The following is a 16,158-nucleotide window of genomic DNA, read 5'->3' as shown; positions in this document are numbered from 1 at the left end:
GGCAAAAGTAGTTTGACACTAAAGTGCTATTGTTTATTTTAAAATGACGGGGTGGATGTTTAGGCGTGTCCAGGTACTTTTGTCTATGCATACAGGTGTAGGCCTGCTTTTTAAGTCATTTTTATTGTAATGCTGTTTGCAACTGTTTTAATGTCACACCTGTACCAACCATGTGCATCAAGGAGTTCGTTTTTGAATTGTATTAAATGAATGAGTCAAAGCTAATGAAGATCTGTTGATAAGCTGAAGACAAGGCATCATTCCTGTCGACCAAAATAATTGTGGGTCCAACAATGCGAACAAATGCAGTATATTTATAATCTTGATGTTATGTAAAGATCAATATAGTACAGGCTTAACTGAATGAACAACAGAGACAGAATGCAATGTGGAATTTTATTAAATAGTTTGTGGTATGGCCTCGTCTCCGGGGATTGCTTCTCAGAGCCAGATGCTGATGACGGGTAGCCCTTTACTGGGCAGCTGGCATCGGAAAACAAACCCCCTGCCGGTTATTATAGCTGGTGGTTGTGGGGAGGTGGATGGTTGTCGACAACTGTTGATGTAAAACAGGAAGTTTGAGAACATGGGTAAGTTGACATATAAATACATCCCAAGATTTACGCCCATTGGTTGAGAGAGATGATGGTGATAATTGCAAGAGCGAGCCCATAGGTTGAACAGCAAGTATGAGGAATGTGCATTATTGTGCGGTGCTTATAGGTAGATGGGGGAATGACAATCCGCACGTGGCTAATAGGAAAGACGAGAAGACGCTATGCTGATGATAATACGTTTGTATTCATTCCCACTATGCCCGCATAATAGGAAGCTAAGTAAATTATGTTATGCTTACTTAATGAAGTTAACCGAGCATTCAGACAAGCATTCCTGATTGAACTTCCGTAAACTACATTTGTCTGGCATGAAATAACTTGTTTGTTTAGAGAGGATATGTAGTACTGGTCCTGTAAACCTTCATATCGATGTAATTAACATATGACTAACAGTTCGCCTACTTATCCCCTAGGCGATATTTCAAACAAAGCAGGATAGCCATCTAACTTTCTGAAAGATTCTGAATCTGCTCCATATTTGTGAGTTGAATCGGACTCGAAACCTTGACCCTAATAATATTTTAGATGTTTTGATAAATAATTTGAGTTATTGATGATTGGTTCTCAAAGCTGCCTATTTTCTTTTCTTTGTGATATAGAACCCGGTTGATGATGTAGGATCCACATTTGTCCCCCATTGTTTTTCACCAAATTCTAAAATAATGCATTGACTGTATTTGTATTAAATGAATGAGTCAAAGCTAATGGAGATCTGTTGATAAGCTGAAGACAAGGCATCATTCCTGTCGACCAAAATAATTGTGGGTCCAACAATGAGAACAAATGCAGTATATTTATAATCTTGGTGTTATGTAAAGATCAATAGAGTACAGGCTTAACTGAATGAACAACAGAGACAGAATGCAATGTGGAATTGTATTAAATAGTTTGGGCTATGGCCTCGTCTCCGGGGATTGCTTCTTATTACTGCAGTGTAATAAGCCACGAAAAATAATTGTAGTTAAGTCTGTTATATGTCATTATTTTTAACAGCAAAAAGCTGTTTGTCTTCTTATACCAATGAATCTCAAACGATATTTATCTTGCACCCTGTAATCTGCCAGTATTTGCCAAGTGTATTTTGTACTGAAATAAACCAAATACTTGTTGTACACGTTACACTTTCTATACATTATTTCTCAAATCTTGGAGTTTTTGCTCAGAATGTGTCCGAATGGAATAGGGCAGCTAGTTTGTCTGGACACACCCAACTTTTTTTTCTACTTTACTATTTCTCTTCAACAGCATTGGTGAACGCTTGGTGACAGGAAAGCAGTTTGGCCGAGGTCAAATATGATTTTTAAAAACTCCTGATGAATGCAATGAGAGAAAAAAATAAGCATGTAAATGTACAGATTAATAAAAAGGACTGTTTGAATTGGGATTGTGAAAATTCAATGTACTCAAACATGCGCTTATCTGGTGTTCATCTCATAAATATTATTTATGGTAGCTTGTGTGGTCCAGTGGTTACAGCCACTCCCCTTGATTCGCCCTCCCCTATCTTCCCCGTCTTTCCAACACTGTATCGCTTCAATAAAAGCAAAAAAACCCAATAATATATATATATATATATATATATATATATATATATATACAATAAAAAAATACCTTTAAAAAATATTCTACATGGGGTTGGGGGACCGCCACACGAGGGCAGCACAATACCAAATCCACTGCCCAAAGGGTTATCTCGTTTACCATCATACCTATGAATGGATGATAAGGCTCCTGTTTCAATGACAGAGCCCAGGGGTCACACATTCCTCACCTTAGCCCCCCTCCCTGTGGCTATAGCATAGTATTGAATGTCGTTACAGTAGTAAACATAACACATTTGTAACGTTTTAATTTAAAGAAAATTATAGTTTTATCATGGCAGTTACTAGGCTAAGTAAACTTGATAGCAATTGTTTGCCCAATACAACCGAAAAAACATTTTGATTAGATAGAAAAATTAAATGGTATTTCTTTATTTTCCTTATTATTTATAAGAGAGTAGGCCTACCTACGATAAGTAGGCCTACGATACGTTACAATGTAGGTATTTGTTCCTATGTGATTCAATTTTGTTACATGTCGAAACATTCTAAAGTAGCTTTTGTTTCTTTTTAACCTCCGCCTCTAGAGGGCGACATAGTCAAACAAAATGGCTGATTTTCAGGATCACCTTTTTCTGTTTGTTTATGTGTGTGTGTGTATGTGGGTGCCCCTTTTTACATGAAAAAAAATCACTGAATAATATGTTGAGTATGGCATATTTATTTAGAGCGATAATGAATAAATACATTTTGTTGCAGTTGTCTCTCCTGCTTGAGAGAGATATGTATTGGCATGCTGTTGCTGCTCCCCCTGGCTTGGGCCAGAGTTGTCTACAACCACAATGAAGGTAAACATACATCTGTTCAGTAGCGGTGCGTGGGTAAAATCACTGGGGAAGCCAAGCCAGAAAAAAAAGCCATATTACAACCTATGTGTTGTGATACTTGTGTTGTTTGCTCTATAACCTGTTAGTTCATATGCCTTGCCACCGTGATATATAGGCCTAAGGCCGAGACAATAAGAAGACACAGTGGGAGAATAAATTCAACCACTCCTTTGTTTCATCACAAACCCAGAGAGCAACCTCTGTCTGATGAAGTCCACAAAGCATATTACATGTAACAAACAGTTACATGACCTACAGCATCGTCAAGCAAGTTAATGTTTCCGACATTTTTTGACTACTAAACAACTATTGATTTAGAACCACGGACAGATACCGCAAGTCGCAAAGAAAACAGGAGCTACATCCACTATTCCAGCACCATTTCAACATCATCAAATCACTTATGCTTAGTCTAATACAGTGACAACTAAAAGATACCAAAAACAATTTAGACCATTCACTGTTGAGCTCACTCAATTTAGCTCAACGCTGATTTGCTATTATTTTATACTTTTTTTTTTTTCAAGGGAGGCCAAAGGTTCACTGGCTTCCCTTGCATGCTAGGGGCGGCAATAATGTCATACCCTTTCTGACCAGACAGCATCAGTTAGATGGGCATCACATACAGAGATAAAGGAGCACTGTCTCGGATGCTTTCTCCGATGACATACATTCAGCCTCTTCTTGCAAATTGAAGGAAAATTATGAAACACAGAAAGACTAAAGATAAATTATTTAATGTTATTTATTTATTTTGTCAATTTTTGGGGGGAAGCCTTGCTTTCTTTGGCATCCATGAATACATGCCACTGCGTCTGTTTGTCCTTAACACTCAAGTGTGCACACTAGCACTGAGAGGGAGAGAATGTGTCTGTCCAAATGTGCATTCAGTTCAACCTGTTTTGGAGGCAAGTTTACCCCCTCCTCTTTCACCCTATTTCATGTAGGGTCATATTAGGCCAGTGGTTCCCAAACTGTGAGGCATTAAGAAACTCAGTTGGGCTTTCAACTTACTCTTGAAAGTTGTAATAGTAGAATGCACAATGTGCAATTTCGTGATTGGATAGTGAATCAGCAGTCCTCTTGTCATGTCAGTCATTGCAGACCTTTAGAGAGCTATTTATAACTTGTCAGAAATGTTTTTTAGCCCATTGATTTTGTTGTAATGTTTGAGACACTCAGTTATCACATAAACACATATAAGACATGGCAAAATGTGTAGAATCGCAGGAAATTAGCTTTAAAACGGCAAAAGGTTTTCTCCACCACATGGCAAAATGTGTAGAATTGCAGAAAAGTTGCTTTAAAATGTAAAAAAAAATCACCACCCCATGGCAACATTTATAGAATTGCAGGAAATATGTTTGAAACCTGCAAAATTCTCTCCTCCAACAAGAGGGTTGTGACCAGTTTGTGTCATGGACAGTGTAGGGGTGTTCCCCAATGATGGAAGGGGGGCCCGAGTGAAAAGGTTTGGGAACCACTGTGTTAGGCAATTGTTATTTTGCTTAACTGTTTCTATTTCTATCTGATTGTGAGGTTATCCATTCAACACTGACTTTTCTCTTTTGTCTGTCGAGGTCAGACTTGTGATCAGTGATTGCTAGTGTGTGTATGAGAAAGAGGCTCTGTCTCTATCTCTGACTCCAATGCGATTATATGAACCTCAATATCATGCACATGAATATCCTCTCTCTCTCTTTCTGGGTCCAGTGTTCCTGGGACAACAGTCTGCGTCCTCATACCTGTCTCGCTCACTGCTCTGGAAGAGCTGGGACCTGGAGCTGGTGACGCCAGATAGCCTTGAGAGGGAGTGCATGGAGGAGATGTGCACCTACGAGGAGGCCAGGGAGGTGTTTGAGGGAAGGGGGCAGTGAATGTGGTGGTACCTTTCATGAAAGTCTGTTGGAAATTATGTATTATTTACACACATTAAGAATACTGTAACCTTGTTCAATTAATTGACTAGGAATTTACTTGGAATTACATTTATATTTTCCACAGAATGTATTTTGGGACACATATACCAGCAGTCACTGTAAGACCTTTTTGGGGGGGCTTTTAGTAAAACTATACTAAGTCTATGTTGACATTTACATTCTCACTACTGTCCTCATGTTTCTCTATGGATGATGATTACCTCCTGAGTGGCGCAGTGGTCTAAGGCACTGCTACGCAGTGCTAGCTGTGCCACTAGAGATCCTGGTTCCTATCCAGGCTCTGTCGTAGCTGGCCGCGACCGGGAGACCCATGGGGCGGCGCACAATTGGTCCAGGGTAGGGGAGGGAATGGCCGGCAGGGATGTAGCTCAGTTGGTAGAGCATGGCGTTTGCAATGCCAGGGTTGTGGGTTCGATTCCCACGGGGGGCCAGTATGAAAAATAAAAAAAGTATGTATGCACTCACTAACTGTAAGTCGCTCTGGATAAGAGCATCTGCTAAATGACTTAAATGTAAAATGCTAGCATTAATATAATGTACATTGCAAATGTATTCATTGTGTTGGTTCTTTAGACACAGTGCCCAGAGTGGATGTGTCGGGTCTAGTGGCAGGGATCTTGGCTACTCTAGTGTCTGCTGTCATAGCCGCTGGACTGCTACTGTTACAAGAACAAGGCTGGTAGGACGGCAGGCAGGTAAGATTGAGTGTGTGTGTTGTGTCTATGTATGTTAGTGTGTCGATCTTAGAGTGTAAGTATGTACAGTACAGTCGTGGTCAAAAGTTTTGAGAATGACACAAATACTAATTTTCACAAAGTCTGCTGCCTCAGTTTTTATGATGGCAATTTGCATATACTCCAGAATGTCATGAAGAGAGATCAGATGAATTGCAATTAATTGCAAAGTCCCTCTTTGCCATGAAAATGAACTTAACCCCAAAAAATGTCCACTGTATTTCAGCCCTGCCACAAAAGGACCAGCTGACATCATGTCAGTGATTCTCTCATTAACACAGGTGAGAGTGTTGACGAGGACAAGGCTGGAGATCACTCTGTCATGCTGATTGAGTTAGAATAACAGACTGGAAGCTTTAAAAAGAGGGTGGTGTTTGAAATAATTGTTCTTCCTCTTAACCATGGTTACCTGCAAGGAAACACATGCCGTCATCATTGCTTTGCACAAAAAGGCCTTCACAGGCAAGGATATTGCTGCTAGTAAGATTGCACCTAAATCAACCATTTATCGGATCATCAAGAACTTCAAGGGGAGAGGTTCAATTGTTGTGAAGAAGGCGTCAGGGCGCCCAAGAAATCCAGCAAGCGCCAGGACCGTCTCCTAAAGTTGATTCAGCTGCAGGATCGGGGCACCACCAGTGCAGAGCTTGCTCAGGAATGGCAGCAGGCAGGTGTGAGTGCATCTGCACGCACAGTGAGGCGAATACTTTTGGAGGATGGCCTGGTGTCAAGAAGGGCAGCAAAGAAGCCACTTCCCTCCAGGAAAAACATCAGGGACAGACTGATATTCTGCAAAAGGTACAGGGATTGGACTGCTGAGGACTGGGGTAAAGTCATTTTCTCTGATGAATCCCCTTTCCGATTGTTTGGGGCATCCGGAAAACACCTTGTCCTGAGACAAGGTGAGCGCTACCATCAGTCCTGTGTCATGCCAACAGTAAAGCATCCTGAGACCATTCATGTGTGGGTTTGCTTCTCAGCCAAGGGAGTGGGCTCACTCACAATTTTGCCTAAGAACACAGCCATGAATAAAGAATGGTACCAACACATCCTCCGAGAGAAACTTCTCCCAACCATCCAAGAACAGTTTGGTGACGACCAATGCCTTTTCCAGCATGATGGAGCACCTTGCCATATGGCAAAAGTGATAACTAAGTGGCTCGGGGAACAAAACATCAAAATGTTGGGTCCATGGACAGGAAACTCCCCAGACCTTAATCCCATTGAGAATTTGTGGTCGATCCTCAAGAGGCGGGTGGGCAAACAAAACCCCCCAAATTCTGACAAACTCCAAGCATTGATTATGCAAGAATGGGCTGCCATTCGTCAGGATGTGGCCCAGAAGTTAATTGACAGCATCCCAGGCGGATTGCAGAGGTCTTGAAAAAGAAGGGTCAACACTGCAAATATTGACTCTTTGCATAAACGTAATGTAATTGTCAATAAAAGCCTTTGACACTTATGGAATGCTTGTAATTATACTTCAGTATACCATAGTAACATCTGACAAAAATATCTCATAATACTGAAGCAGCGAACTTTGTGAAGACCAATACTTGTGTCATTCTCAAAACTTTTGACCAGGACTGTATAGCCTACCTAACCTAAGGCATATATTGCCTGGTTGCCCTATCTGTCAGCAAATTTCATATGATAAAATAGACCTATGTAATCCCGGGTAGCCCTATATAGCAGCAACACTATTTCAGAAATAAGCAATGGACCCTGAATCTTCCCATATTTTGTCTTGTCTGTGTGTGGCCAACATTACTTGTGTGTAGCCTAACCTAGTATTACTTTTATGTAATCTGTTTCAGTGCTCCAGTGAGGATGGATGTGGATGGCCAGCCTGCTCCAGAGACAGTGCCTCTCGCTGGGATCATCGCCCCAGGACTGCCCTCCTACGGCGAAGCCCTGACCCGCAGTGGGCAGCATGACGCGCCCCCGCCACCTTACTCTGGGTAGGCCTGTGTGTGTGTGTGTATCACAGGAGGTTGGTGGCACCTTAATTGGGGGGGACGGGCTCATGGTAATGGCTGGAGCAGAATTAGTGGAATGGTATCAAACACATGGTTTCTATGTGTTTGATGCCATTCCATTTACTCCGTTCCAGACATTATTATGAGCCATCCTCCCCTCAGCAGCCTCCACTGGTGTGTATGTATGTTCCACCATAGTTTAAGAATGTGTACTGTGCGTGAATGTATTCCACCTTTGTGTACTATGTGTAGTATGCATGTCTGTCCACTGTGTGTGTGTGTGTGTGTGTCTGTGCATCTTTCATTCATGTCACAACCTCTCTCTCTCATTTTTCCACAGGGGGGCGCCATCAGAACCTCCTGACCCAGCTAACAATACTGAGATTACTGCGAATACTGAGGACACTGAGTGAAAAGGGAAGGACATTTTAAAAAGGAAGTGTGGGTGTGTATTACAAGCTTCAATTGGAGTTCTGGACTGTTATAAGTGAGCACAGCTGTGAACATTTCCATTTCAATTCCTGTGAGTTGTTGAAGTAGACATGGTAAATGTCCATATAATAGGAGAGCGTTTCAATCCCTGTACTGATTGAAATTGGGATGTAATTGACCCAGTTCTAGTTTTTAGGACTTTTTTTATTTGGGGGGAGTTCATAGGGGGGCAAGGCTGAAGGATGTTATAGATAGAGAAATTAAGGGAATGGGATGAAAACTTGTTAAGAGGTTACCTGTGAGAAAGATATTATGTATAAACTAGCAGCTGGTACTGTATTTAGGTCAACATGTTGGCTAATGTTTGTTTTATCTCGGTTGTTTGTATCTGTATTGGTGCATGACAGACCGCTCTGAACCAAAGTCTATATTTATACACATTCCTTAATCAAAACATTTTAATTTTAAAAAATTACACCTAGCCCACTGGTCAGACAGTCATCTAGACTCCATAGAGTTGCATGTTTTCAAAAACGTCTTAAAATATGCCTGGGTGTTAGAAGTGAAAGTCATCGGATTACGTAACTCATTTTGACTAATCCAAAGGTTTACGTTACTGATTACTTTATTTTTCTTAACTATAATCAGTAACAGATTACATTTAAGTAATCTGCCCACCCCTGCATATATCTGCACTCTTTCAACCGAAGTGTATCTTGCATTGCTCCCAAATGTACCCTTTTTCTCCCTGGTTGAGAATTGGCCTGTGCTACACTATATTCTGTCTGAGAATGTCCTCTGTGTATATGACTACAGGCTTTACATGGTCAATCTGCATCTGAGGTGGCCGTATAGCATTTACTGCGATGCAGCCTCCGCAGACATCAGGCTTTTCATACCTGTGCCGAGCAGAGCTATTGTGAAGGAATTTGTCATGGAAGTGAGTTAGTGTTTATACTGCAATTCCCGCCCCCACCTACCGTCAACCAATCATGTCACTGCGGAGCTATACACGCACGGCGATGTGGTACAGAGATTGATTTGGCCTCTGCATTCCTCTGGTGGATCTGCAATTGCGTAACACCCTCCATACGAAGCCTCCGACCACATTTCGGATCAAGCATAAATTGGCTTTTAGCAAGAGTTGGAGTAGCAGACAGACTGCGTTTGAGTGTGCGCACTGGAGAGGGAGAGAAATTGAGTGAGTGGGGAGAGGGAGGGAGTGTGCTAACATGCGATCCAAACAGCAGCTCAAAAATGGCGTCTTCTGAAGAAAATGACGTGAAACCCTCACATCAAGATTCTAGTACGGCCGCGAAACCTCTCTTCAATTCTCTCTGGTCTATTTATAATTGTTTTTACAAAAGAACGCGAGGACTACTACAATATATTTGTATGCGCGGTACGAATATTGTAGTCGTCACTAGTTACCACAGCCAAAGTCAGAAGGTCCGCCTACTTGACCAATCAGATGAGGGAGTGTGATGACGCGTATGGCGGTTTACGGTTCGTGGGAAAAGACCAATCAGATGAGGGAGTGTGATTTCACGTATGCTGACCGGTTTGCATGGGCAAGACGAGAGACATGCATTTATGCCGCGTTCAAATAGTATTCGGAACTAGGAAACTGCCATTTCCAACATGCTAACTGGTTGTAGTTATACACGTGCCACGTTCAACGAATCTGCAAGTCGGAAATTTCAGAGTTTCCTATTTCCGACTAGCACGTGAACGCGGCACCATTTTATCTAGTTATCCATCAATGATTTGTTTATTTATTAGCTATAATAAAACCAACCGTTCTAAATGCAAAGTGCTAATCGGATGTCTTTTTCAAACTCAGCTTGAAAGCTTATCATCATGTTTGCCCTTACTCAGTTACTTGTCTTAACCCAAAATAGGTTTACTACAATATCTGCATTGTTTTTAAATGGCATGTAGACAAACAAATTGACACATCTTGATTTTATTTTTTCAACATCCACAAGTAATCCACAAGTAAAACGTACACAGTTTCAAAGAAATGTTCACAGAATTGTTTTTATTTTAAATCGGTTGATTTAAGACCAACTTCAACCCTGTTACTTTATTTGCCACCTAGGAACTTACTATAGTCATTTATTTAACTTAACAGTACACCTTTTTGGTATTTTGTACCAGTTTCCATCTCTGTACAAAGGCATGGTCTTCAAGTTATGGAAGATGGCAAAACATGTAATAACAATGATTAATTGGACTTACATGGCACTTTTTTAGACACCCAAAGCTCTTTACAGTGTAAGGGGAAACTCACCACCCTAACCCCACTTACAGTGCCTTCAGAAAGTATTAATACCCCTTGACTTATTCCACATTTTGTTGTGTTTTTTAAAATTATTTTTACCCATCTACTATCAGGTGCCCTTTGCGAGGCTTTGGAAAACCTCCCTGGTCTTTGTGGTTGAATCTGTGTTTGAAATTCACTGCTTGACTGAGGGACCTTACATATAATTGTATGTGTGGGGTACAGAGATGAGGTAGTCATTCAAAAATCATATTAAACACTATTATTGCATCCAGCATGAGTCCATGCAACTTATTATGTGACTTCTTAGGCACATTTTTACTCCTGAACTTATTTAGGCTTGCCATAATAAAGGGATTGAATACTTTCTAAAGGCACTGTACATATTCTTTATTTGTATTTATTTTATTGGCCCATCCACCCCCCTCTTTGGAGGACAAAAGTAACCTTGTTTTCCTTTTCTAATTGTATTTAAATTGTACAGATATTTTCTTCCATATACATTATTCATAAACTTTACATACATGGTAATTTTAAACACAGTATTACATGATAGGAATACAGTTTTATATACACATTACTCATCATTACATAATCTTGCAATAAGTGCCATGGGATCTTTAATGACCACATTTTACATTTTAGTCATTTAGCAGACACTCTTATCCAGAGCGACTTTACAGTTAGTGAGTGCATACATTTTCATACTGGCCCCCTGTGGGAAACGAACCCACAACCCTGGCGTTGCAAGCGCCAGCTCTACCAACTGAGCTACAGAGTTAGTACACCCATTTAAAGCCCCATCTTACATTTTATTGAGGTACATTCCATTGTTGGTTGGTACTAGTGTATGGTATAAATGACAGTGATAGGTCTTTGAACTTACTGCCTTCATGTTCATTTCAGCAGCATATTTATCTTTGGCTTTTGTGTGTCTGTCTTTCCCCTGGTGGCATAAAATGTATTTGTGCCCACAACTTCAAGTTGGGAGGCTTTTACTCTCCCAATTGAGTTTTTTTCCTGCCAAAGGCCGTGCATCTGTTGAAGGTCAAGAATATGATATATTACTATTTGAATGAAAGGCTTGTAGGGAAACTAACAACGTTGCTCCATCAAATAGAATAACTTCTCTGTGCTTGGAATGGAATCCCTTACGCTTGCTAGCTAGTTCATTTTAGATGAGAGTAACAAAAGTTAGCTACTAGTTATTTAAAAAATAAAAGAGAATTTACTATTTTCCCCAAAACTTTTGTCCTTTCTCAATGTTATGAATTTGAGTGACGTTGTGTATTTAGTTATTTGGTCATCACACACCCTCATCTGATTGTTCGGGTAGGCGGGCCTTCTGAGCCGGCTAGAGATTATCCAATCGCTGATTACTTTGTTTTGTACAACACCCTTGGCAGTCTCAGACTGAAGTATGTAGCGAACATAGAGCAGCCAAATAATTCAGTTTGATTCGTCAGGCAACTACGGGGGATACGAGTGTATTACCGTCTGGGAACATCAACCCTAGACAATAGTGCAGATCTAGCGCCCACTATCGGCTGCCTAGGCTACCAATATTGGGTAGGGGGTGTGTGTAAATTAATTTTGGAGAGGGAACTGGCAAGCCAAAATATAAACAATAGACACTGTTGCTATAATATAATCGCCCCATTTTATATATATATTTCAAATATTTTTGAAATGCAATACTTCAACAACGGGGGATGGTAAGAGATAGCGTGCTTCATTCTAGAGTGATAAATGGGCACCAAATATTTTGCTGTGCACAGACAGGTTAAGGCTACGCGCAAGCATGAGCTGAATCGCTGGTTGTGCCTAGGAGGACAATAGACATTTAAATATATAGCGGGCTGAAGAGGGGAGGGAAGGAAGAAACCGGATTTTTGTGGTGGTGGTTGGTGTGACCCCCCAACCACCCCCTCCTCCCCTCTCTGTATCCTCCATATCCCCCTCCTCCTTCTCCTCCCCTCCATTCCTCTCCCCCTCCGTGCTGGTCTCAGTCTTGAGGACTTGCTAGTGAATCGGGAGAAATAAACAGACACTGAACAGCGGGAAAAAAAGGACACAGGGAGTGATAGCGTGCGAGAATTTAAGACATCTCCTCCCTCCCCTACCCCCACACTATCTCTCCATCTTCATCCCTAGTCCTTTCTTTAATGGAAAGAAATTATCCTGGTACAGGGTTCGGTGATTTGGGCGCTGGTACGGGATGGAGTTACGAGAGATCGGCCAAGGCAAGGTAAGCATTTGTACCCGTACATGTGCGCCCTCATATATTGGATGCATAAATATGCTTAGCTTGCTGTAACAATGCCCATGCCAATAGAGGCAATGCAATCCGTGCTCCCTCTATCGCTCCGTTTATATATATATTTATAGATTACATTGTTTGCAAGCGCCAGGTAGGCTATAGCAAGGCTATCAGTATTGTCATTAGCAAGATTGGGGGGGGATCTTGAAAATGCAAGGAATGCGATTGAGAGTTAATACGTGATACGGAAGGTAGACCGAGACAGAAAAAAAGAGGGGGGAGAGGGGCGAAAAGAGGGGGGATGGGTTGGACTTGGGAGGATACAGCTAGCTTTAGCTGGCTAGTGTATAATCAGAAATGAAAAGAAAAAAATCCAGTAATGATATTTGCAGAGAACATTTGGATTTTCCACAATTTCCATAATTATATTAATGCATACTGGGTTGTCTTTACTAATGTATTGATTGCGTAATATATATTACAAAGCAATGGTTGGTGCTAATTAGCTATACAAACCAAATATATTTGACGATGCAAAATGCAATGTTTGTAGCTAGGCTACTGTCGGCAGATAACTGTACCTAGCACACTGTCTACAAATGAAATGGCCTTTATGCTAGAAATGGTGGTGCTGCAGGGTTGCTTTTCCCCGTCTCACAATTCTCGCTAATACACTGTAGGATGAGTGTAGGCTAAATCAAATCAAGACATGCAGCTATCATCAAACAATTAGAGTAAACACTTTCCATAACTTAGCTAATAACAGTGATAATTTAGTGACAGCTAGCTAGTAAATTGTAAGGTATTTTAATTAACTCACTCTGCAAGCACGAGTACATTAAATCCCATTATTAAAGCAGCAGCAGTTGCAGCATGGATGATAGTGCAAATATTTTTATATATTGGGAAAATAACCCCTAGATAGCTTTAAGCCTAGCAATTGTATTGATGGAAACGTGGATAAAATTGGTAACGGTACACCGTGTGTAATAACTGTCTAACTTCACTCTCATGCTTAGGTGATAGGCGTATTATTAACAGGTGCAATGATAGGTGTATTACTTTTTGGGGGGCACCAACTGCATTTTCATTCATGCGAGAAATACCTCTACCAGCTAGCCATTTTGGGGTAAAGCTAGCTAGCTTCAAGGTTTCAGGTAATTGTTGTCCTTGCTAGCTAGCTTACGTTAGTTGTTCAGTTCAAGTTAAATGATTAGGCATATTGACTCAATGCTGCAGGTCTTTGGCTACAAAGTAAAAACATAAGAATCGATCATAAACACCAATAAATGTAATTAGCTAAAACGATGGATTGTGTGATGTTTGCTAGAACTCGCTACCCAGCTAGCTAACTCATGTTATGCTGTATTGAGAGACAGTTGGCTAACTCTAACCACCTAGCTAGCTAGCTAACATTAACGTGTTAGCTAAGTTTACGGGCGTACTGGTAAAATATCTCAATAATCTTTCATTTCCGTTAACGCATGAATTAAAACGGGAATGAATTATATACTGTAAGAACGATATTAATGTAACCAAATGTTTCACATTTTGTGTCTTAAAATGCCTCGTCTCTGTGTTTTATGAATTGGGGCCTACTTACATTTCAAAGGCTACCCGGCTACGCACATTACCAGTGGTCGCCGGGACAACCAAATCAATCTTGCGTGCGTAACATGTAGCAACAGTGTAGCTCACAGTAAACACCTGTTTATTTGGATAATTTATTTTTAAAACGCAGATACTGTGAAATTCCAGATTTGGCGATAAGATTTAATATGAGCAAAATACGATTGCATAATGGTAGTAAGGGACATAACTCTCAAGTATTAGTCCCACAGGCAAATGTTGCATTCTGACTGAGGGTGTGCATGGAGTAATTGCTCAATTGCTGCAAGTCATAAAGCCCTAAATCGTGCCCTCTATTACAGTGTCATTCACTGGGAGTGCCACTTATTATATTGTCCTTATAAAGTGTTACCATATTTTTTTATTTTGGGTCTGAATACTCATTGGTTCATCAAAGATGCAAATGATCAAATCACTGCAAAAACACATTTAAATCTATAGTAATTGCTTATGCAGAATAGGCTATTGTATATAACCTTGATAACTGACAGTGTTGAGATACATAAAATACAGTAGTAGGCTACATACAATGTTGTATCTTTGATGAACCAAGGATTATTTAGACCCCACATTTATATATATTTATGTTATTTTGCCGGTCAGCTGATCTAGCCTAGCCAGCAGTTTTTTTTATGGCTGAATCCCAGAGTCAAGGGCATCTCCAAGCCCACAGGCAGATTGATGTAGTCCTGGTGTTCTTATGATGACCTCATACTCCCTAATGTGGGATTGGCTAGCTGCCTTTTTTGCAAACCGTAAAGGAACAGAAACTACTACTACTTTACTGTTCTACTACTGTTCTAGGGTAATGAACCTAACCAACATTGGATGACAGTTACAAAATATTTTCTCTTCAGCCATATTGATTGAAGTGAATACATTTATAGAAACCTTTATTTTAATGTGCAATACATATTTGAATATGTTAATTAATTGTATGAGTAATTTAATCAGTTAATTGATTGTAGGTGGTTACACCTATTTTGGTATCATACCTGTACATACTGGCATGTAGCCTTGACAACATTTTGGTAGTCTGGCCCATTGGTAGTCTGAATCATATTGTATTGTAAATACAGCGGAGTTCCAAAAAAAGCCCTCTGCTGCACTCAACTAACCATAGCAATAATACCAGTAGAATACATTTGTTTAGCTCAGAATCTGCATACCAAGCTCTTACTAGTCCCAGGCATGTCTGTAGAAGACAAATGTCTAGTGTATTAAACTAGTGAGCCTATTATCATCATACACCTGCCCGGACGGAATGGCAGGGTGAAATGAACAGTGGTTGATTGCAAAAGCAGTCTTAATGAAGGATTAATAGCTCCCCCTCCTTTATTCATCCCCTCTTTCACAATCTTGAGGACTGCAGCTCACTCCATCATGGTTATACGGCCCGACAGAGAGTTGGAGAGGAGGGGAGGGTGGGGGAGAAGAGATGGAGTGAGGGTAGAGGAGAGGAGAAAAGAAAGAAGGAATGGTTGAATTTGGAAGAGAGGAGAGGATATGTAGGGAGGAGAGAAGAAGAGGAGATGATGGAGAGAGAAGAGGAGTGATAAGGAAAGGAGGGTGAGTGAGCAGTCGTAAGAGAAGTCTGTAGAAGGGGAGAGAAAATATTGGGAAGAGATGTGGAGAGGTTGTGCGCTCATTTGAAAATTGCATCTGAGCAGTACCAGAGATTAGCACTCAACTAAATACATACTATTGATTAATTTGCTTAGCCCATTGAATTCTCAATTTACATATATTCTGGGAAAGCGGAAGTACTGAACCTGACTGCGTCTAGTATCTAGTGTCTAGTTCCAGAACCATTCATTTCAATGGAACCAATTTCTTAAACATAGAAATCCACATT

The 16,158-nt window shown here is 40.6% G+C and overlaps 1 protein-coding gene and 1 pseudogene across 1 annotated transcript in view; both read left to right on the top strand.

Annotated features, from left to right (window-relative positions):
• The first annotated feature begins 2,246 nt into the window (after positions 1-2,246).
• LOC123491269 lies at positions 2,247-8,111 on the top strand (annotated as a pseudogene).
• Positions 8,112-12,353: 4,242 nt separating this feature from the next.
• LOC121550781 (proline-rich protein 12) overlaps positions 12,354-16,158 on the top strand; it is a 37,463-nt gene continuing 33,658 nt past the window's right edge. Inside the window, exon 1 of the mRNA XM_045221541.1 lies at positions 12,354-12,662. Within this exon, the coding sequence (XP_045077476.1) occupies positions 12,580-12,662 (83 nt within the window). The 5' untranslated portion in view covers positions 12,354-12,579. The remainder of the gene's footprint in view (positions 12,663-16,158) is intronic.

This window comes from Coregonus clupeaformis, chromosome 7, assembly GCF_020615455.1.
Source record: "Coregonus clupeaformis isolate EN_2021a chromosome 7, ASM2061545v1, whole genome shotgun sequence".
Classification (NCBI taxonomy): Eukaryota; Metazoa; Chordata; class Actinopteri; order Salmoniformes; family Salmonidae; genus Coregonus; species Coregonus clupeaformis.
The sequence above is the reverse complement of the archived record's forward strand: the minus strand, read 5'-3'. Positions and strand labels throughout refer to the sequence as shown.